Genomic DNA, 22,854 nt, shown 5'->3' on the forward strand with positions numbered 1-22,854 from the left:
TACAGTTTCATTGCGCTAAGGTTTTGTTTTGTTTGAAAAAGATCTCTAGGTAATACTGATAATATTGAACCTGAATCTATTAAAAATTTTATTCTGCTTTTTTTATCATAAATATACAAACGGATTTCTTTTTTTACTGAATAGCTGTCACTTCCCGTTTGCTCTAAGGACAGCTTGTTTAGTTTCCCTGTTTTTGTGTATATGTGCACCCGTCTTCACATTTATTTGCATTTGTGCCAAAACGTTTATGGTAAAAACATATTTTGTTATTCTGTGCAAATGTTTGGTGGAAAGACTCAGGTCTTGCTCGTGCTCTGTTATTTGGTGTTCGCTCATGACTTCTCATGCTGTTGGTGATTTCTTTTACCGCTTCTTGTAAGGCTTGTACTGCTTTCTCCAGTCTATCTGTGCGTTGATCATCAGGAAATTTACTTGGATGTACTATAATGTCATTAACATTACTAGTGGCCATGACACTTTGTACTGGATTGATTTCGATTAACCGATCAGCCATATTTGCTGCTGCCGTGAGACTGCTTTCTACATTGACCGACAGAACGAACTGAACGTTGGCTGGTAGTCGCTTTAACCAGAGTGAACGTAAGACATCTTCTGTTACTTTGTTATCTGCTAAGTCTTGCATTTTGCGTAACAATTGCGAAGGTTTGCTGTCTCCTAATTCAATGTCGTATAGTAAAGTTTGTAACTGTTGTTCTTGCGTTGGTCTTAGACGACTGATAAGACATTCTTTAAGTGTTTTATACTTGTCGGTATCAGGAGGATTTTTGACTATGTCTGAGACATGTTGCAGTAATTCTGGATCAATGTAAGAAATTACTGTCCAATATTTGCTGTTGTCTCCAGTAATCTTCTTGCGATGGAATGCTGCGTCCACTTGGATGAACCACAAGGCTGGATCTTGTTTCCAAAATGGCGGTAACTTAAACTCCACCGACGCTACTTCTTTTTCGTCAGAATGCTCTTGCGTGGCATGACTTGTAGAAGGCTGCTGCTCGGTGTTCAGATCAGAAGGTTGCGTGTTCAAATCACGTCGGGGTCACCAATTATAGCTTTCTTTTTCACTATTTGTATAAATGTAAATATTATGATTGCCAGTGCACTTTCTGCACATATAATATTTAATGCAAATAACACAAGAAGTAAAACACGTGTTTTAATTTCTACTTAAGTCTTTATTCGTTCTTTACCCAAAACTCTTAAAAGTAATAATAATACAAAAGAAAACGAAAAACGTTAAGTTGGTTGCTCTTTCTATTTTGCTATCGCTGTTTTTCTTTTTACAACAGATGGCCATGCGAACGTAAAAAATAGTTGATGTTGTTTACAGCCACATTATTCCCCCCCAAGTGACCTAGTGCAATCACTTGGGAACGATACCTTTTTCAACCTCGAGAACGTTCTTTTAGGGCGGTCCATACCTGAACCCCAATGGTGTAGGTTTGGCGTTTCAGGTAGCTCTTGTTTAGTTGTCGACAAATCATTTTTGGCTTCAAATGCCGGTTTTAGTCTTTCTATTGATATTGACTTTTGTTCACCGTTGACATCGATTTTGAATACTCTGTCACTCGTTCTTTCCATCACTTTGTGTGGTCCGGAATACGGTGACTCGAGTGGCTTTTTAACTCCATCTAGTCTTAGAAATACGTGTGAGCATTTATATAAATCTTTTAGTATGAAGACTCTAGCTTTTGTGTGATGAGCCGTTGGAGTTGGTCTGATGCTTCGCATGTGCTCTCTTAACTTTTCAACGAACACTTGCGGATCTGCTGGCATATCTTCGTTGATGAAAAATTCTCCAGGAACGCGCAGCTGTGTTCCATATAGTAGTTCTGCAGATGAGGCGTTTAAATCTTCTTTAACACACGTGCGGAGTCCAAGGAGCACAGTTGATAAGCGTTGTGTCCAAGGAATTTGTGGATGGCACATGAGAGCTGCCTTTAGTGTTCGGTGCATGCGCTCTACCATGCCGTTGGAAGCTGGATGGTAAGGTGTTGTTCTGATGCGGGAAGCGCCTATTAATTTCGCCATTGCAGTGAAAAGGGCTGACTCGAACTGAGTACCTTGATCCGAAGTAATTGATAGAGGTGTACCATAACGGCATATCCAATTGTCATACAAGGCTGTTGCAACTGTATCTGCAGTGATATTTTTTATAGGTATGGCCTCTGGCCAACGGGAAAATCTGTCTATTATAGTGAGACAGTACCTGAATCCATCAACTGTTGATAGCTCGATGAGATCAATGTGGATATGATTGAACCTAGTACTTGGTACTGCGATATGATTGGGCTCGAGTCTGTTGTGCCGTTGTATCTTGGCTCTTTGGCAGGATAAACAACTACGTGACCATGCTAAAGCATTTTGTCTGATTCCTGGCCAAACAAATTTAGTTCTCAACTGTTTACTTGTTGATCTACCTCCAGGATGAGCTAGTCCATGAACCGCATCAAAAACTGCTTTACGAAGCTGCTTAGGAATAAATGGTCTTATGGTTCCAGACGAGATATCGCAATAAATAAATATGTTTTGTTCTGGATCAACGTTAAGTCGCTGTAATTTTAATGAAGAATTGGAATTTTTTAACAAATCTTGAAGTTCGTCATCGTTAGCTTGAGCTTGTTGAATTTCGTGTGAACTGATAATTGTTGGCATGTCAATCTGGTTGATTCTGGACAATGCATCAGCTACAATATTATCTTCACCTTTGACGTACACTATCTCTGTGTTGAATTGTGATATAAAGGACAACTGGCGAAGTTGCCGAGGTGAAGCTTGTTCAGTCTTCCTATGCAATGCATAAACGAGAGGTTTGTGATCGGTTTTAGTTACAAATGGGCGATCTTCTAAGAAGTGCTGGAAAAATTTAACTGCTGAAAACACTGCGAGGAGTTCTCGATCGTAAGTGCTGTAGTTGCATTCAGTTGAATTTAATTTTCTTGAAAATAAACCAATAGGCTTGAATTGACTTTCAACGAACTGCTCTAGAACTGCTCCGATTGCGGTGTCAGAGGCATCTGTTGTGAGAACTAGAGTTGCTTCGGGGTTTGGAAATGACATAAGAGTTGCTTCAGCTAGGCTTTCTTTGCATTTTATGAAAGCTTTGACTGTTTCTGCCGTCCATGGAATTTTTCTTTTATCATTTTTTTTCGAATCTTTTATAAATTCGTTGAGAGGTGCTTGGAGTTTGGCTGCATTAGGTATACATCTGTGATAATAGTTGATTACACCGAGGAATCTTCGTAAATCTTGAATCGTTTCAGGTTGTTTATAGTTGACAATTGCTTGAACACGCTCTTTAGGTGGCTGATAACCATTTTGGTTGATAGTATAACCCAAATATTGTACTTGCTCTTCGCCAAAAACACATTTGCTGACATTAATGACTAACTTATATTCTCTAAGACGCTGACAAACTTGCTTCAGATGCTCTTGATGCTGCTCATGGGATTCTGACATGATAATTACATCATCTATGTAGGCGAATACAAAGTCAAGTCCTCTAAAAACAGAATCGACAAACCTTTGGAAGGTTTGCGATGCATTGCGTAATCCAAACGGCATAACGACGTATTCGTACAGGCCAAATGGGGTATTGATTGCTGTTTTTGGAACATCTTGCGTTGCCATGGGTATTTGGTGATAGGCTTTTATTAGATCTAATGTTGAAAACACCTTTTTTCCATGTAATCTCTGGAAAAGATCTTGTAGTAGTGGTAGTGGATACCTGTCTGGCGTTGTTTTAGCATTTAATTTTCTGTAATCACCACAAACGCGCCAGCCATCATTTTTTTTTGGTACAAGATGAACTGGACTTGCCCACGAACTTCGTGACGCTCTTATGATGCGTTGTTCGAGCATACATTCGATTTCAAGTCGTAGTGCTTTTAGTTTTTCGCCGGCTAGTTTCCTGGGGCGTTCGAAAACTGGGGATCCAGTCGTTTCGATAGAATGAGCAGCTGGAGACTCGGTTTCCGCGAGTGGTGCTGACGTAGGTTTAGTAATGTCAACAAAATCTTTCAATATGTTAGAATAAGTATTCTGTTGATTTATGGTGGAGATGCTATGCACAGAAGTTCGTACAATGTTACATTTTGTTGTGAAATTAGTGGTAACGTCGATAAGACATCGGTTACGCAAGTCAATGAGCAAACCAAAATGTTTCAGAAAGTCTGCTCCGATGATGGGCATTTGTACATCTGCAATTGTAAATGGCCATTTGAAGCATCTGCGTAAGTTGAGATCTAGCTGCAGGATCTTTCTGCCGTAGGTATTTATGACGCTTGCATTTGCAGCATACAGTTTCATTGCGCTAAGGTTTTGTTTTGTTTGAAAAAGATCTCTAGGTAATACTGATAATATTGAACCTGAATCTATTAAAAATTTTATTCTGCTTTTTTTATCATAAATATACAAACGGATTTCTTTTTTTACTGAATAGCTGTCACTTCCCGTTTGCTCTAAGGACAGCTTGTTTAGTTTCCCTGTTTTTGTGTATATGTGCACCCGTCTTCACATTTATTTGCATTTGTGCCAAAACGTTTATGGTAAAAACATATTTTGTTATTCTGTGCAAATGTTTGGTGGAAAGACTCAGGTCTTGCTCGTGCTCTGTTATTTGGTGTTCGCTCATGACTTCTCATGCTGTTGGTGATTTCTTTTACCGCTTCTTGTAAGGCTTGTACTGCTTTCTCCAGTCTATCTGTGCGTTGATCATCAGGAAATTTACTTGGATGTACTATAATGTCATTAACATTACTAGTGGCCATGACACTTTGTACTGGATTGATTTCGATTAACCGATCAGCCATATTTGCTGCTGCCGTGAGACTGCTTTCTACATTGACCGACAGAACGAACTGAACGTTGGCTGGTAGTCGCTTTAACCAGAGTGAACGTAAGACATCTTCTGTTACTTTGTTATCTGCTAAGTCTTGCATTTTGCGTAACAATTGCGAAGGTTTGCTGTCTCCTAATTCAATGTCGTATAGTAAAGTTTGTAACTGTTGTTCTTGCGTTGGTCTTAGACGACTGATAAGACATTCTTTAAGTGTTTTATACTTGTCGGTATCAGGAGGATTTTTGACTATGTCTGAGACATGTTGCAGTAATTCTGGATCAATGTAAGAAATTACTGTCCAATATTTGCTGTTGTCTCCAGTAATCTTCTTGCGATGGAATGCTGCGTCCACTTGGATGAACCACAAGGCTGGATCTTGTTTCCAAAATGGCGGTAACTTAAACTCCACCGACGCTACTTCTTTTTCGTCAGAATGCTCTTGCGTGGCATGACTTGTAGAAGGCTGCTGCTCGGTGTTCAGATCAGAAGGTTGCGTGTTCAAATCACGTCGGGGTCACCAATTATAGCTTTCTTTTTCACTATTTGTATAAATGTAAATATTATGATTGCCAGTGCACTTTCTGCACATATAATATTTAATGCAAATAACACAAGAAGTAAAACACGTGTTTTAATTTCTACTTAAGTCTTTATTCGTTCTTTACCCAAAACTCTTAAAAGTAATAATAATACAAAAGAAAACGAAAAACGTTAAGTTGGTTGCTCTTTCTATTTTGCTATCGCTGTTTTTCTTTTTACAACAGATGGCCATGCGAACGTAAAAAATAGTTGATGTTGTTTACAGCCACAGCATTAATCAGCGCTACGCCATCTGTCGTGATGTAAAAACTAAACTACAAACAGCAACTAACCTAATGGTCCTTCTTCTCCCAAAATAATATATATTTACAACATATATCTAAAAGTGTTTCGATTAGTAATAAAGTGATAATGCAGAAGTACCATAGATATGATTTAACTGTTTACTGATCTCTTGTGATTTTTAAACCTTATAGTTATATAGTTATTAATTAAGTATAAAAATATATAGATGCTGGCAGATTTAATTACTGTCCCGGAGAACTACCCTTCTGGTAGAGATTCCGAAGACTTTAATTGCATGCAAAGTAAAGGTATTATGCCATGTCCGCGTAAGCGCCTTTCTTGCTTGAAAATATTAAAGTATTTTCTTACCTTTAATCTTTATTTCTAGTATAGAAGTTGTTAAATCGCAAAGAGTATTTGATAACTGAATCATTATTTCAACCTGTCAGGATATTCAATTTATATATTAAGTATTTAATATTAATCCATTTTTTTTCTTTACATAAAAAAAAACACGAAATTATTTCTTTCCTTAAATTACAATAAATAAAATAATAAAAAAAAATTAAGCCTACAAGTCTCATACAGTCGCTTTCGATGCTTTTCACCTACCAGTAAAAAAAATAAGACTATATATAGTCGGCAATCGATGAACTAAACCGGTTGGCTGACATCACCTTCATCGGGTTCCTGGACATAGAAACATCGAAGAGAACGAGAAAGTTGACAGTTTATCCCGCTCTGGTGCTTCCCTTGAATATTAATGGTGCTTCCCTTGACCATTAATAGAAGTACCTACTTCTACTTTCTTCAACTTGCCAATAACAGTTGGAAAACACTTAAGTCATGTGCAACTTCCAGGTTAACATGGCCTACCTATAATAAATTTAGATCCTTGGAACTCATCAAAAGTGACCGCGTGAACACTGCAATTCTTTCTGGCCATTAGTGTATAGGAATCTACGCAGAGCAACTGTGGATTCTTTATAATCCCCACTCCTGAAGTTATGAAACCATGATGTATTTTCTCTGTGAATGCCTTGGTGTTCAGAAGAAATATGATTTTAGGAAGATACTTCTTTGACAGTTTATTAGACTGCTCATCGATGAAGACGAGAGACCTATTAAATTATCTAAATTTAACAGAATGGGTATAGTCTCTACTCTTTTATATAAGAAGTTCTTGCGAGAAGTAGTAGCAAAACCACGAGAAATTGCTAATTAAAGTACATGCAATACTTTACAATAACAAAAACTTAACTAATTAGCAATATGCTAAATCTAACGAAGTTCACAAAATTAGAGAAACGACTTAAGCACACCGCTCATCTGCTATAAATTGATATTTGTTGTTAGTACCTTCAGAAAATTTTCCACATGCCGTCAAATTCATATGCAAATAATGGTATTTATGATTATACACTTAGCTAAAAGTATCTTAATACACCTATAGTACAAATAAAAGTTGTTGATAATTGCTATTGTATAAAAAAAATGCTTTTTCTTTTATTTATTTATCAAAACATTCTTCAAAAAATTATATTCTTCTTCACAATCATAATAATTAAGCACCGCACTTTGAACAAGTTCGTTCAACTTCGGTCCATAAAAGGCATGCATTCGGTCCAAAAACTGGAAGTAATTCTGTTAGTATATTATAATAACGTACGGCAAGATTATTGCATTGGAAATGTAATTCATAATCGACGAAATCGGGCTTATGGTAACAAACCATTTTCTCGAATTTAAAAGCGCACCACAGAACTTGATATACTGCTAGCGGATGGTAAGATGCCACATTTCTTAATGTAAATGAACGCTTATTCATGGACTGAGCAACCTTTATAGTTCTGAAGTGCAGTTCAATAAATTTTTCTGTTAATCTAGGACAATGATCAAAAATATATCAAAATTATTTTCAGCACGCGATCGTATATATGAACTTACTTCTTGATAACAGCGGGTACATCTTGTTTAATTGTATATTGCAAGAAAGCAATACCGCGACTTTTTCCATTTGCACGTAATTTAAAACGCAATTGGTGGATTTCACCAAAAGTTAAAGCAATCATGGCCAACTGATCAACCGACATGGTTTGTGGAATGCCAGAAATAAATATCTGAGAAGATAATATGAATTTTAAAAATGATGCATTAAGGAACCCATAAAATATTTCAACAATAAATTTTGAGAGCAATTTAAATAACTTACCTCATTTAACTTTAATTTTTGGCGATCAAAGTCCTCAGGACTTATATAGGAACTATTTTTTATATACGCAGTATTAGTTGTTAAATATTTTGAATATATTCCCTTTTCCATAATTTAAAAAAATTAAACTTCCACGTAAAAATACAAATTAAATTAATTGAACAGACAAACCCGTCCGCGTCTCTTGTGGTACGAACTGCTACCGAATAACGGCATAAAGAGTAGCACATGTGGTTTTCTATTGAAATTGCATTCCTGAGAATTAGCGCTTCTAGGAATAATTTTCAATTTACAAGGTTGCTTCTAAGAATTCGAACTACCTAAAAGTATGCTTTCAGAACAGAAATGTTTATTTAGAAATATGTTAAATACACTATATCTCTGAATCTATTGTAGTACGAATTGGTACTGACCAATGAAATGAAAAGAAGAATTTTTAAATAACATTTCTTAGAATTATCGTTTCTAATAATAAAGTCCAAAGGGAGCTTTGATAGCAGGGTTGCTTCTAGGAATTCATGTCAACTGAAAGTTATAATTTAGATTATAATAATAATAGATAAGACATATGTAATCGATTGCAGTATAAATTGTTATCGAATAGAGACACCAAGTGTTTTTAAGAATAAAATACAATGAAAGTTTCTAAAGCAGGGTTCTTTTTAATAATTCTCATTACCTAAAAGTATACTTCTAATATCTTAATGAACTTTTTGTTTGATGTACGAACAGGGACGGTAACAGTTATCATTAAAAAAATAAAATTCACCTTACAACGATTATCAGTCGCATTTCATAATAGAAATTTGCTTTGTATTGTATATGTTATATCAAAAATAATAATTATCATGTGCCTCTTATTTTTCACGCACAAATAACTCTTACAAATAACTCTCTTAAAATAAAAAGAAGAGTTTTTTATTTTAAAACGCGCAAATAACTGTTATTTTTGCCTTAAAAATATAAAAATCAAGAATAGCTTTTATTTTTGAAAAGAAAATATAACTCACACGGCGTGCCTGATATTTTTAAAAATGAAAATATAAAATGCATTTTGAATGCAAAATAGTTGTTTTTGTAATTTCATATAAAGTGTATGTTTACCTTTGACTTCTTTAGCCTAATGAGCTTCCACGTACTCATACTTATGTCAGAGTTTCCCAACCGAATAAACTCCAGAATCCGCTGAGGATCGGACGTTTCGGCTGGAATCCAGGAACACGCTCTTAGTCGGCTTGGAATTTGCTCATTAACAACAACTTTAAGTGTTGCGCCTGGCCAAAACTCACCCATTCTGGCGATGGCAATGCGAAATACATCAACAGAATGTTGATGTGTACAAGCGACTAGCTTCACATGGCCCTGGAACCATCCACTGTCGCGACATTTGAGCTGGCAATTTCTTTAGGACTTCAATGTCAAATTTAGGAACTGGAGCTCGATTTGATCCCACTTTCCAGAGGTAATAGTGCCATCTGGGTCATTCTCATCAATGACCGCAATCGCGTAGCTAAAGGATTTAGTAAAAGTGTTATTGCCACGAAATTTTGCATTTTTGGCATTAAGTTGACTCCTCTAATTAGCGCTGACGCTTCGAAAAAGACTCCTTTTTCTCTTCCTTGGGAGTATTGAGGATTTGTTTTGCTTAGGCTAGCCTATCCTTTAGAGAATCGGATGTGACCGAAATATTTTTATATTTCTCGAACAGATTTTTCTCTAAGGATGGTCCAACCTCTTATGGTACCCTCTTATTATCGTCAGACCTTGTTGAGATTTGTAGTACTGAAGAGCTCGGTTTTGGTGAACTTGCTTTTATGTTTTTATTTGATTTTTCTTGGTTAATAATTTAAACTCACGAGTTGCAGAGAAAGGAGAGTCGATCCCGGCAGAGATTCGCTATACCCGGACAAGACTATCTAACAACTGGAGGGTGTCAGTTATCCGAAGACTTCTGTTCACTTACTAAGTTATTGTTAAAATTTTTATTTATATTTTAAAAATATATTTTGATTCAAATATTTCGAATTACTTTGTAGATCATCTCCAAGGTACATATATTTAAATTTTACATTTTATTTATCGATACAAATTTAGGAAATAAAAATAAAATTAATTTTCGTAAATATATTGTTAATATTTTCATTTAATTTCATGTTTGTTATGTTTATATCTCATTGTTGTCATTTATAATAGACGTGTGTCATCGATTTCCACTAGCAACGAATTCATTTAAGGTATACATCATTTTGTCATCAAATGGATTTATTTGCATAAATTATTATTGAATTTCGTTAACGCGAATTTGATAAAATTTATCCTTTTAATGATTTATTTTGCTTTTACAAACGCTGATGACAACACGATAAACACATCAATCCATACTTATTTATTTGCCATAATGGAACAACACTGGGGACTAGCACTCCAATGTAATTGGGCCATTACCTGGTATCATAACAACGAGTACAATTATCTAGGATACATTATGTATGTCAATATTAGCTTAAGTTGATTGAATTAGCGTTGAATAAGAGGCGAATATGAATGCATAATTTCTTGTAATATTTAACCCGATTCGTATGAATTGTGATGAATACAAGGCATTTGCAACGAAATTTTATAACATTTGATATAATTGAACGCATTCATATAATTATCTTTACTTGTATATCATATAATCGTTTTAAATTAATAAAAAAAATAGTTGGAATAATATTTTTAAACCTATATATCAAATACGTCTGATGTATCAGTATCGGTATAGATATGTTTTATTATCTTCATAGTTTTTAATTCATTTTTTTAGTTCAGTTAGCTGAAACTTTGGCTGTTGTTCTTTATAAACATGAAACATGAACATAAAACATTGAAGCATAAACATATGGTATATATTAGTAAGTTTCTTTAATGGTGAGAAAAGTTTTAGTGACTACTTTAAATACTTCGATAAATGATGGCTTTTTGTTATATACTTATCTTTATATATTTCATACCATTCTATTTTATTTTCACGAAAGATTACTTTATACTTCATCACGTCTCTAGTTCTTAACTAATGTTAATTGCGAAAACCGCCATAAAGGAGTGAAGTATATATTCGTATAATAAGTTAAGTATCATCTAAAGCAATGTCATCCTCGACTAATCTTTATGGCATTTGGTAGACTGCAACTGTTACTCTTATAATTGAGCCCAAATTCAAAACAAAATTTGTGATATACGTCATAGATTTGAAATACAGTGTTTTCTGCTGTATTACAGATATAACGGGATTATAACATAACTTAAGTGACTAGATAGATTGGATTAAACAATGTAATTTATTTCGTAACCAGCAGATAAAGAATATTTGGCTTCAGTAATGAAATATTGTGCCTATATGTCTTATGTCAAAATATAACATCGCATCTTTCATTGTAAGTAAAAGTAGGACTTAATAAGCCCTACTTTCAATCAGACTCATGCGAAAATCTCTAAAGATTTTCATATATATACCTTATATCAAAACATAAATGAAACAAAATATTTATTCTCATTTAACCCTCTAGTACCCTAATATTCTTTCTGTTTGAAAAAATTACTGGATATAGTTTCAAAGTAACTAACCAATATTTTTTAAAAAAAAGGTTTGTATATCACATTTGAGAGTTTGAAAAAATATTGTCATTTGTGTAATCAATATAACAATTATTGACAGCATCATAGCAGTTTAATTGTAGGCTGCCTTATTCTTAGATACTCTTAGGAAGTAGAGGGTTAAGCGCCTAGTTTAAAAAGTATATTCTCATTTCGTCTTTAGCTAATGGGTAGTAGGTGTTCATATTCTGTTCTTTAATACTCAAAAGTTCATTATAAGACAAAAATAAGATAGAAGTACTAACCAACAACTGCTTGAACATCAAATACGTATTAAGAGAACTTAAAGTAATATATCATTAAAAATTAATACATATTAAAATTCATATATTATATATATATATATATATATATATCAGTATATGAATAAGAGGAGTGAGTCTTTCAAAAATCTAGTCTCCATAAAAAAAGACAATAAAAATAATTTCTTTGTACTGAGAATCAGCTAATAATACAAAATCAAGAATCTATTCGGAAAAAAAATTGATTCAGGGAGAATAAAAAAGATAATAGATAATATCATTTATCTATGAGGTGAGTTGTTCGAAACTGTACTTAATTAGTCTCTATTCATGATTTCCAATTGCTTGTTATCTTTTAAAGATGCATACTCAAAAGATGTGCCTTGATTTAAAGGAAAACTTTAGAAACGTGCTTTTTAGACCCTGTTAATAACGCTAATTAAGCAATAATGGTTTATTTTAACGTCACAAGTTAGAAGACGTAGGCATACCAACGAGAATCATCGAGATCCGCGAGTACAGTCTTCAGTAGAACTAAGGCTATTTTTCTTTTCACATTTTTTCAAATGTTTGTCCTAAGAACCCAATACTAATATACTATGCTTCTTACTCAATACTAACAAACCCAATATAAGCTTAGCTAAGACAGGGGTACAAAGAACTAGGATGTGTATTATTTTTACAATAACAAATCTCAGATACATATCTATAAAATTCTTTATAATGTTTCTTAGAAGATGTCTTATAATGAAAACAGAAACCCTTTTTATTTTTCAAAACAGAAATTTTCGAAATTATACCAATTCTGGTCACGTAATATATTTTATTTATTTTTTTTGATAATTTTGTTAATCGACGCACCTAATTTTCTTTATTTAAAGAAATTGCCAAAAGTTTCGAGAAGAAGAAGCAGAAAGCAGTAAATTTTATGGCTATAAATTTTACAAAGAAGTTAAAAGTTTTCACTCATCGATATGGCAATACCACCTACTAATGCCACATAAATAAATTGGAAAATTTATGGGCTCCATTTTGTGCTCAATTAGATTATGTTTGGTATTTATATACGTCATTTCCATTAGATTTCGTTGGTATTTGCTGACTGGCATTCTTGAAATATTTTATTATTTCCACATCTAAAAAAGTTCCTTAAATTCCACGGCATGCCATGAATTTTGCTCCGTGTTCCCTAAACATTTCAATAAAAGAATAAGCGAATTATTGTAATTAATACGTTGGAGCAGTTGTACAATTTCCAAGTGTTTGGATTATTCGCAGTGTTTCTTCTAAATTATGTGAACCTGTAAGTGAGTGAAAGGTAAGTGAGTGGAATATTTCCACTACTTAAGTTATCATAAAAATAGCCGTTTATCAGTTTTATTACTTTTGTAATTCAAGACTTGTTGAATGGTTTCCTGTTGAATATAACACGCTTAGAACAATGTATATATATGTAAATATATATATGTATATATATATATACATAGTACGGTTTGCGTGGTAGCGAAGTTAGCATGAATAAATTAAATTTATGTAATACCGAAAAGGTTTACGGAACTTATTGAGAAGGTCAATTGTTTTGGTTGGTCTCATATATAACTCAAACGTTTTCAATCAATAAATATTTACTCCTTAATGTTTAGTTTAAGTCCATTATTTAGTTCATCACTTTTAATAAAGCTAATATTAACTTTTACAAATTATCTGCTCATATATATATATACTATTTACTTGGTGATAATTTCATTATATAGACTTTGTGCTAATAATGTTAATAAGTGCGTATATGATAGATATATTTTGACTTATATTATGTTTAAAAGTCACTATAACTTACATAGATTAATTGATTATTTCAAATAGAACTGATTATATCGAATATCTATGCATTTCTACTTTGCTGACATTATTCATTTTTTATTCCTTTTAAAATAATCAATATTAAGGATATTGACGAATACATTCACTAAATATAATTGAATTGTGTAAATTATATAAAAATGTAAATTTTAAATATACTCAACAGTAATCTTTTAACCTTCAATAATTCTTAAAATTGTTGACATTTTCTGTTATTTAATATTGATAAATGTAAAAAAGGATTTACAAGATGACAAAATTTTAATTTTCCTAAAAAAATCTGTTCTTAGATACTTTTATGTCAGGTTAATAAAAAATATTTTGTCAGTGTTCAACGCTTGAATAATATTGAAAAAGTCAATCAATTTTATTCGGTGTCAATCCCTTTACATCTACTAAAGTAAAGAATTTAGATCCTTGTAAAACTTTTAGGACATTTCAAAAGAATTTTAAAATAAAATAAACTTTAACTTAGCACATTTTATGCTTTGGGTTTGATTAGTCTTGGTTGAATGAAATTGAATTTTCATGGTTCTTAAATCAACCTATTGTTTTTCGTAAGATATCATAAGAAACTGACAAATAGTAAGTTAAAAAATAAAAAGATTAATGGTATTATGTAAAAGTAAATGGACTTAAATTATATTAATTAGTTTTTTATTTAAAAATTTTACGTACACAGCTAAAAGCATGACGAATGCAAATATTTGGTCCTTATAGTGTAGTATAAAGTCATCTGATGAAACCGAAGAACTCACACATTTACGCCTCAATGATCTTAACTGTGACACAACGAATATTCTGGTGTTCTTCCTCGGAGCCCAACGAACATTATTCAAAGAAATTTCAGCCTACTGTTTCATAGTTCAGGGTCCAATAAAAATTGCTGTTATTTTACCTTCTTCTGTAGTCAAGTCGCCATTCAGAGAGGATTGTCAAAGTAAATTTTGACCAATTTGAGTTAGTCTGTTGCAAAAAGTTATCGCATATAAATTACAGTAGAGTAGTCGATTGTTTTCTAGATTTGCTTAGTATCTTAACTTGTGTTAAATACAATGGTGAATAATAATAATAAAATCCATATTTGAGGTAAGAATGACTGCAAAGTTGTGAGAAACAGGTACCCTACATAACATATTAAACCATTATATACAGAACACTCCACAAACTATATGACACAGTAATTTTCTGCGCGTGTTTGTGAAAACTAAGATAAGAGGAAATAAATAAATCACTGGAGTTCAAGACAGATAAAAAGAAGATTACTGCAGCTAGGCTTGCCACTACTTGTAAAGGAGAGCATTTTCAAACAGAAGATACTTCTTCACTTTTTGCAATCAAATATCTTCGCCATAATGTGATCACAATTATTTTTATATTTTGTAACAACAATGCATTAAGTTTAAAACTGGTGTTTTACTGGTGTATATCTCTAAAATCACTCCTTACCTAATTTCCACTCGAATTTTAAAACCCATGTGTCTTTTATCCCAACATATACACAATGTTTATTTTGGAAGAGTAGAATTTTAAATTGAAAAACAAAAACAAAACCAACTTAAGTATATAGAGAAAGTCGCTTAAAATAGATGACTCTGCTAAAATCCTTTCGGAAATCGGTGTAAACGAGGAAGTTTAATTTCAGATTTCAAATTAATTACAATTTATTGTTTAGCTACTAACACCATTAGATTCATAAGACTGTAGGTCTCTTTGTACTTTAACCCAAAAAGTAATTTAAAAAATCTAAATAAAAATTAGATACAAGATATATATAATGAGTAAAGCTTTTGAAATTGTACTTTGAGTGTACTTTGAGATATGATCTTGCCGGTACATTATTAACTATGACAATAAATAAGTGTCTAAGCCCTGATGCTTAAATCTGCTTTTAGATCTTTATCTGATACTTTAATATGAAATTTAATTTTCAAAACTTCTTATTTACTGTTGCTATAGAGTAACGGATTGATTCAAAGCAAGAACTTAATAGAATAAGAACTATCTAAATATACTTATATTTTTATATAAAACATACCTATATATAATTATGGTATAATTTTTTGCAAAATTTGTTTTTAACTATTTTAAATTGGGTTAAATCTTAATATTTTTAATCTTTTAATTCCATTATTTAATGATATATCTTTTCATTTATACGAGTACTTAAATTGACATAGTGTAAACTCTTAATTTTAAATGTGTGATTATTGCTAATTGAGATTGCGTACTTTTAAAGTTAAAGAGAATGAATAGTAATCTAAAATTATTTAGAATTTTAAATTGAATAACTAAAGATTTTCTTTAATTTATTAATATTTTCATTTTAAGTCAATTTACTTAAACAAATTTTATAAAATACGGATTTATAAGTGCATGAAATTAAACATATTTTAAAACAATTTTTCTATATTATGTTTTAATATGTAGTATCTCTAAAAACAAATTCGAATTCAATATCATAATTGTATTCTAAAATATGTCCCTTCCTAGAAATTTAATATTATTTTTTAATTAATCACCCTAAATACACACATGTTCCTGAGTATTCTTAAGTTTAAAATCCGATAAGATAAATTTATATTTCCTATAAGTTTTGGAAAAGACAACAATTTTAATTAAATTTTCTCAAGTCAATTTTAATCAATATAATTGAAATTCCATACAATTACATAATTGTAAACTGTTTCAAAAACAATATAATATATTTTTAATCTATATCTTTATGCAAAAATTGAAAGAAAACATTTTAGGCATACAGATTTGTTAGATATTTCATTTAATCACATAAAATCAAATTTAGCTTAAACCAAATAAGGCAATTTGACTTCAAAGTCTTGATTAGAAAATTTATCGAGATTCAAATTCCTGTATGAATTTCATAAAAAGTTTATTAAATATTGTAAACACCAATCGATTTTGAAAAATATCTTTTAGTTCAGTGAATATAAACAATATGCGAGAGCTTGTGTTGTGGTATTATCGGTTATATCGAGCACACTTGGCTGACTTTGAATAAGCAATAATATATGATTTAAACAAAAAACAAAGAAAAATATTGAAACATTGAAACTTCAACAAAAATATGAATTTTAAAAATTTAAGTTGTTAAGGGTCTATAGAAACCACACTAACAATTTTAAGAAAGTATTTGTCAAAGTTTTTGGACACACATGCCTTAAGAACTGAAAAGTAAGATAGAAGTATCTACAAATATTCATCTATAGGTTATAGGCAATCATCAGATAATCATCAGATAATTATGTACAATGATCTTTATTTTAGATTTTTCAAAATATAAACATTTTTGATGAAAATTTAAAATCATTTTGACTGACGCTCTGAGTTTCAAAAAATAATTTATTGAGTTTGGAATAAAGCACACTATTTATGAAGTCTTGAGTTCCTTCAAAACTCGTTTGTGGGATGCTGAGCTTATCTGGAACTGACTAATATGCTTTCCATCTTGAGGTTGGCAAACCAAAGATAGTTATATCGCAAGATAAGGAGAAAGTAGTCACTACCGATAATAGAAAATAATTTTTGCTCTTTCCAAAATTAAAAAAATACGCATCATTCGTAAATATTTTCATTTGTCGTATTAGATAAATGAGTTAAAAGCGTTTAATAAATGAATATGATTGTAGTATCCGAGTTATAATAATATAAAGCAAACAAAAAAGAGTCAATAAATTACGACAGTTATAAGGATCATTCAATATGCATTGATTAATGACAACAAACTTTTTTATCAAATTATTATAAAAATGTACGATGTGTTATGCTACTATAGTTAAGGAATAAAATGCCACAACAAGCACTATTTTAATTAACTGTAATGTAATTTGTTTTAAAGGTATTAGCAAAATTTTGATGTGTGGGTTCCTAGCTTGTTGTTGAGATGCAGCTAGCTGGACTTCCCGCAAAGTTGCGCTGACTTCCACCCCCTTCACCACTTTTCCTTAACATAGTCTAAGCTTTCTGGCTTAGGTGAATTTAGTTTCATCTAAATATTAAGCCTCGCTGTTCTCTCTCTGCCCTTGAATACTGGAATGGCAATCTTCCATTTTCATTCCTAAGAAGTGGTTTTAGTGGTTTCAAGTCTCACACTGTGGCAAGTCTCACACTGTGGCCCTTGAATACTGGAATGACAATCTTTCATTTTCATTCCTAAGAGGTGGTTTTAGTGGTTTCAAGTCTCACACTGTGGCTTTCGATGCTTTCCACCTACTGCAAAAATAAAAAACATAAAAATCAGGTATGAGTTTCTCCATAATAAATTTTATATATATTAAAAAATAATTATTTGGCGTTTAAAACAAATAGAAATACCAACAAGCAATTTCATTGAAGTGAGTTACTATTTGATTCCGGAACGCATCTAATCCATAAATATGGTCTTCTACTAGTAGGCAGTGTTTTTAATATTTTAGTTGTAATTCGAAACTCATTATTTATTAAATGTATTTTTGTTTTTCCGAAAAGATAACATAATTTTCAGAGCAAAACCATAATATTGACTTATTTTTTAATTGGTCTATGAATGTGAAAAGTGTCTAAAGTGAAATTTATAAAATAATTTATTGTTTTATAACTATTAAAAAAAGATCTCAGTAAACACCACTTAAACATAAAAAGTAATTTTCATAACATTTTCTACGAAATGACTAGTTTTAAGAAATTTCCTAACGAACCACTGAATAATAATGATTATTATTACCTTAAACACATACCAGAGGTTCTTTAAATTTCATTAAAATTCTTGTGTAAATTTTGTTAATTGCTGTAAAGTGTGAAAAACTTTCATGTGTAGCAGTCAACTTAATGAAATTTTCCAAAACTATCTCATTCTCCAAATAACACCACAATGAGATAACAGCAATGAGTATTTGCACTTCTTATAATTTCATAGACAGATATTTTTTTTAATTTATATTACAACTTTTTATTTGCTTTAGACAGTCATCACATGGTAAAAGCTGCCATTATTATTATCAACAGAATTATAATTTAAAAGTTAAATTAAAAAAAAAACAATAAAGAACAAGACTTTGTTAAATTCAATTTTTATTCAAGCAATTTTAAGAATATTTTATAGATAAGAAAATGAATAATTTTTATTGATAAAATTTATATATCTATGAAATTTCGTATTAGAAAGCACTGAAAATATATCCAGGACTTTAGTAAACTTTTATATCACTTATTACAACGTGTCTGGCTTACCTAGACAGAGATTGATTATTTGCTGCATATTATAATATATATAGCAAAATTAAATAATACTTTGAAAATTTGTACCGAAAAAAATCAATACCAAGGGTTATTATACATCACAGTGTATTAAAACAGAAATTAGCCGATTAGCCGAAATTCGATATTTACTGAACTAGTATAGATATTGAAATGAAATTTTTCTAAAAATTTATTTTTGAGTTGACTTTTCTTTTGAGTTTAATTTGATCATACCTTTTTCACATATTGTTAGTTCCCTTAAGAACTGTAATAGGTAAAAAGTTGAATTTTGATGCCCAAAATGCCTACAGTATTATACATATGTCCCAGCTCTTTCATGGTGTTCCGGCTTAAATTCACTGTTATTCGTAAAATATTAATTCATATACAAGTGAATTTTAAATTCGGAGTAATACCTTAAGTAAGTCTGACATGAATCATTCATAGTAAGAAGAAATCGGAAGAAATCATCCCTCACAGAGAGTCACCCTCTTACTATAGACCTGCTAAGGATGCTACTACTAAATACATAATATTTTTGTTCTTAAATGGAGAAGGTTATACTGCAACGTAGCACTTTCTAAACATTGACAAAAAGTGTATAGTGTATGTCATGTTTTTTACAATATTTAATATAAAATGATTTAATCACCATATATTTATCGGCTTCATTAGGTTTTGAAACCTGCTGAATTAAATATATATGAAAACCTGGTCGCTTTTAATAAGCATTTTTTGGATGATAAAAATATTGAGTTGTAAACTAACTTCTTCATTCTTTCTTATTATTGCAGACCATAACAAAACCAATAGTTCCTATATCCATAGATTTCCAGCTTTCGTGACTATTATTTTGCAACACGTTGTCCTTATTCTGAGCATCTATAAAAGCTGATATGTCACAATATCACATATATAACATAAACTTTATATATTTTAAGAATTAAAAATTTAAAGGACATATACACAATATACGGGTTATCTTAAAAAATTTGAGAAAGAACTACTAATATTCATGTTAGAAAGGCACAGATTTAAAACAATTTCTTGTTAAATTTTCTTATCCTCACATGTCTTATTATTTGCTAATATATTCCCATGTTTGTGCTCTTATTTTAAATTATTTTACTGTCGCAGTTCAGATCTGAGAACATTGAATATTGAAAGCCATTCAAGTGTGTGCGATAAATCTCATATTAAATGAGTTTTTGTTAAGTATACGCCGTGGTGTACGAGAAAATATGAAAATTGCAAAAATTTTTTGTTTTGATATTGAATAAATGATTTCCACATCACATCATTTTAAGACCAAAACAGAATTTGAGACTAATCCTTGAACAAAACATATTTCCATAATATTTTATATTTATTTTATTTTTTTGTAAATATTGTATATAGATACATATGTATAACATATACATAGGTAAATACGTATTTAAATACAATTTTACTTCTAATTCTATTGGTAGACAAATAAATTTATAAAATATCTTCTTGTTTGAATAGTTTTCAATGAAATTTAACTTATGAAAAATCTCTTGAGATGAAAGATTTATTAATGTAAATAACGTTATCTTCAAAAATATAAAATACTATATTGTAAGGTTAATGCAGTATAAGAAAATATATTCGACTTTCAGATGATATTAAGTCAAAGCAGAAATAATTCAAATATTATATTTCTTTTATTAAGCGCTTATCTAACTAAGTTCTGAAACAAAATTTAATTTAAAAGTTTAATACGTGTATATAACTAAACTGATTACATATATGTAGTATTTGGCTACTGGTTTAAAAATAAAGACAAAATATTAACACAATTCCTTAAATGTTGCTTTAGAAGAGGCAAGTCTATATTTACCAACAGCATATCTTACAGTAAAAATAAATTTTGTCTACATACATATATAATAGAAATTTGCTTTAAATTTATGTAGTCAAATACTAGATAAATTTCATAAGTATTTTCACACTCGAAATGACGATCTATCTCTTAGTGGTGTATTTGCAGTGACATTGTCAAACTCAACTGCCTTCAAAGTCATCACATGTTTAGTTTAAGTTCAGCTGTTCTGAAAATTCACTGCAAAAATGGTAAAGCTTTCCCGCATTTCTTCAGTGATGGGGTGCATTTATCACTTGGTGAACATATCAACCTATAAAACGTTCACCTCTGTGTGAGTGAACGTCTACAAATTTTTGTTGAAAAATGATTGCATTCACAAAAAGTCAGTGTATAAGGAGCTGTTTGATCATATTATATGATAGCTGCCTACTTTTTTTTTAGATAAATTTGAAAATATGGATATGAATAATGTATATAAGATATGAATGGATAAAATATATAATGGATTTAAGAAATCATACGGCTTCTAGTCACTGTACTGTTTTTGCAGAGTTACATAAAGGAAATTGTTTATGTGTGTCAAGTTATGGCAAATATGTCGACGAGTCATCGACAAGAAGATCCAGTATTTTAAAATAAGGAATATTTGATTCATATTGTTTTACATATTGTTACTGACAAGATCGAAACAAACTGTTGAAATAAGATTTGAAACAAAATCTCAATCAAGACTGTATTTTTGCTCTCTAGAGTTACAAGATAGATATGTTAACACAGTGTAATTTAAATCTATTATGTTCTTAACATATTGATTAGAAAATGACTTATTATTAGTAAAAATATTATCAATGTGACAAACATTTTTATTAAATGATTAGATAAATTTTATACGAAGGAAGATAGTCAAAAAAGTTCTTCATACTGAATATTCTAAAATTGAAATTAAAAATAGACTACATATAAAAAAGATATAAAATATTAATTAATTCATTTTAGAATACATTTAATTTAATTTATTAATTAAAAATATTTGAAATTGGTTTTAGAGAAAATTTAATTTAATTTAATTTCGATAGTAAAAGCAAGCCTATTTTGAAAATATGTGCTTAATAAAATTACATCTGAAATGAGAGCAAGAACTTCCATCTTATGCGGTTAATTAAGTGTAGCAATGCTTTTTAACAACATGTCATATGTTTATTATAATTGAGCTCGTTGTAAACATCAAAAACAAAATATAAAATATTTAATTAAAAATGTTATGATTGCCTTTGGGAAATTTACACAGCAGTTATCCAACTCACCGCAAAACCAAAGAGCAGGCAGTCTCACGTATTTGCTTAATGAAGCAATTATAAGCCCAATTAAATGTTTTCCGCAAATATGCGAAGGCTCAAGCATTCACCTTATTAGATATAAGCACGTACTTCGTATATGTGTGAACCATGCAGGATATTTCCACAATGCATAATTTTTTCATATATATTTTCGGTGGTTGAGATTCTACTCCGAATATGATATGCCTTAACCTACAATAACTGCCTCCGTTTAATGAATTCCCATTTAGATTTCTAATGTGGTTTCTAATAAAATTTTTATGTCATCTTGCAAAACTGAGCGAAGGTAAAAAATGTATATTTGTGGTTCTTTGGAGAGGATGAGATAATTGAAAGAAGATAATTGAAGCTCTTATTAAAGAAATTATCGCTACTTTTAGTTCACTTAGTGTATTGTCTATTTCTACTTGCTTTTACAATTAAATCCTTATTAATATAAAAGGGGTTCATATAAAAAAAATAGATATTGAAGTAAATCAGTTACTTTACTTAGATCAGCATAAGTTTCCATAAAAATCATCTTTGCAATTGGTTTAGGCGATCACTGTTAAAAAGCATTTAGCACTCACAAAGGATGTGAGTGCATATTATAAAAAAAATTTAAATGATTTAAATGCCGTTGTGTAAAAAATTATGTGATGGAAATTTGAAATTAATATTTATTTTATTCACTACGTTATTATACATTTAGTTTGAAAGGAAACTTAGTAAATTAAAAAAGTAATGTGATTTAGTTTCACATTCCTAAATGTCCTTGTATCCCGATTGAAATGCAACCAGCTTTAATATATTACAATTTTCGA

At 30.8% G+C, this 22,854-nt stretch overlaps 2 protein-coding genes across 2 annotated transcripts; both read right to left on the reverse strand.

Moving 5' to 3' along the window:
• Positions 1-4,439: 4,439 nt before the first annotated feature.
• LOC119677579 lies at positions 4,440-6,116 on the reverse strand. Its single transcript, XM_038088986.1, has 3 exons — positions 6,053-6,116; positions 5,366-5,439; positions 4,440-5,324 (listed from the first exon to the last, which is right to left on the reverse strand). The coding sequence occupies exons 1-3, from the start codon at positions 6,114-6,116 to the stop codon at positions 4,494-4,496; spliced, it is 969 nt and encodes a 322-aa protein (XP_037944914.1). The 3' UTR covers positions 4,440-4,493.
• A 1,116-nt stretch (positions 6,117-7,232) lies between these two features.
• Positions 7,233-7,962, reverse strand: LOC119670653. The gene is made up of 3 exons (XM_038081005.1): positions 7,896-7,962; positions 7,631-7,803; positions 7,233-7,566 (listed from the first exon to the last, which is right to left on the reverse strand). The coding sequence occupies exons 2-3, from the start codon at positions 7,774-7,776 to the stop codon at positions 7,248-7,250; spliced, it is 465 nt and encodes a 154-aa protein (XP_037936933.1). The 5' UTR covers positions 7,777-7,803; positions 7,896-7,962; the 3' UTR covers positions 7,233-7,247.
• Positions 7,963-22,854: the final 14,892 nt, after the last annotated feature.

Source organism: Teleopsis dalmanni, chromosome 1 (assembly GCF_002237135.1).
Source record: "Teleopsis dalmanni isolate 2A chromosome 1, ASM223713v2, whole genome shotgun sequence".
Lineage (NCBI taxonomy): Eukaryota > Metazoa > Arthropoda > Insecta > Diptera > Diopsidae > Teleopsis > Teleopsis dalmanni.

What these genes read in the sequence shown, in the direction of transcription:
- LOC119677579 (XM_038088986.1), bottom strand. Translation starts at nt 6,116, where the DNA reads ATGATTCAGTTATCAAATACTCTTTGCGATTTAACAACTTCTATACTA. An exon ending in ACTAGAAATAAAGATTAAAG is followed by an intron (nt 5,440 to 6,052) that starts GTAAGAAAATAC and finishes TTATATGTGCAG; the next exon opens with AAAGTGCACTGGCAATCATA. An exon ending in CTATAATTGGTGACCCCGAC is followed by an intron (nt 5,325 to 5,365) that starts GTGATTTGAACA and finishes AACACCGAGCAG; the next exon opens with CAGCCTTCTACAAGTCATGC.
- LOC119670653 (XM_038081005.1), bottom strand. Translation starts at nt 7,776, where the DNA reads ATGTCGGTTGATCAGTTGGCCATGATTGCTTTAACTTTTGGTGAAATC. An exon ending in GTACCCGCTGTTATCAAGAA is followed by an intron (nt 7,567 to 7,630) that starts GTAAGTTCATAT and finishes TCATTGTCCTAG; the next exon opens with ATTAACAGAAAAATTTATTG.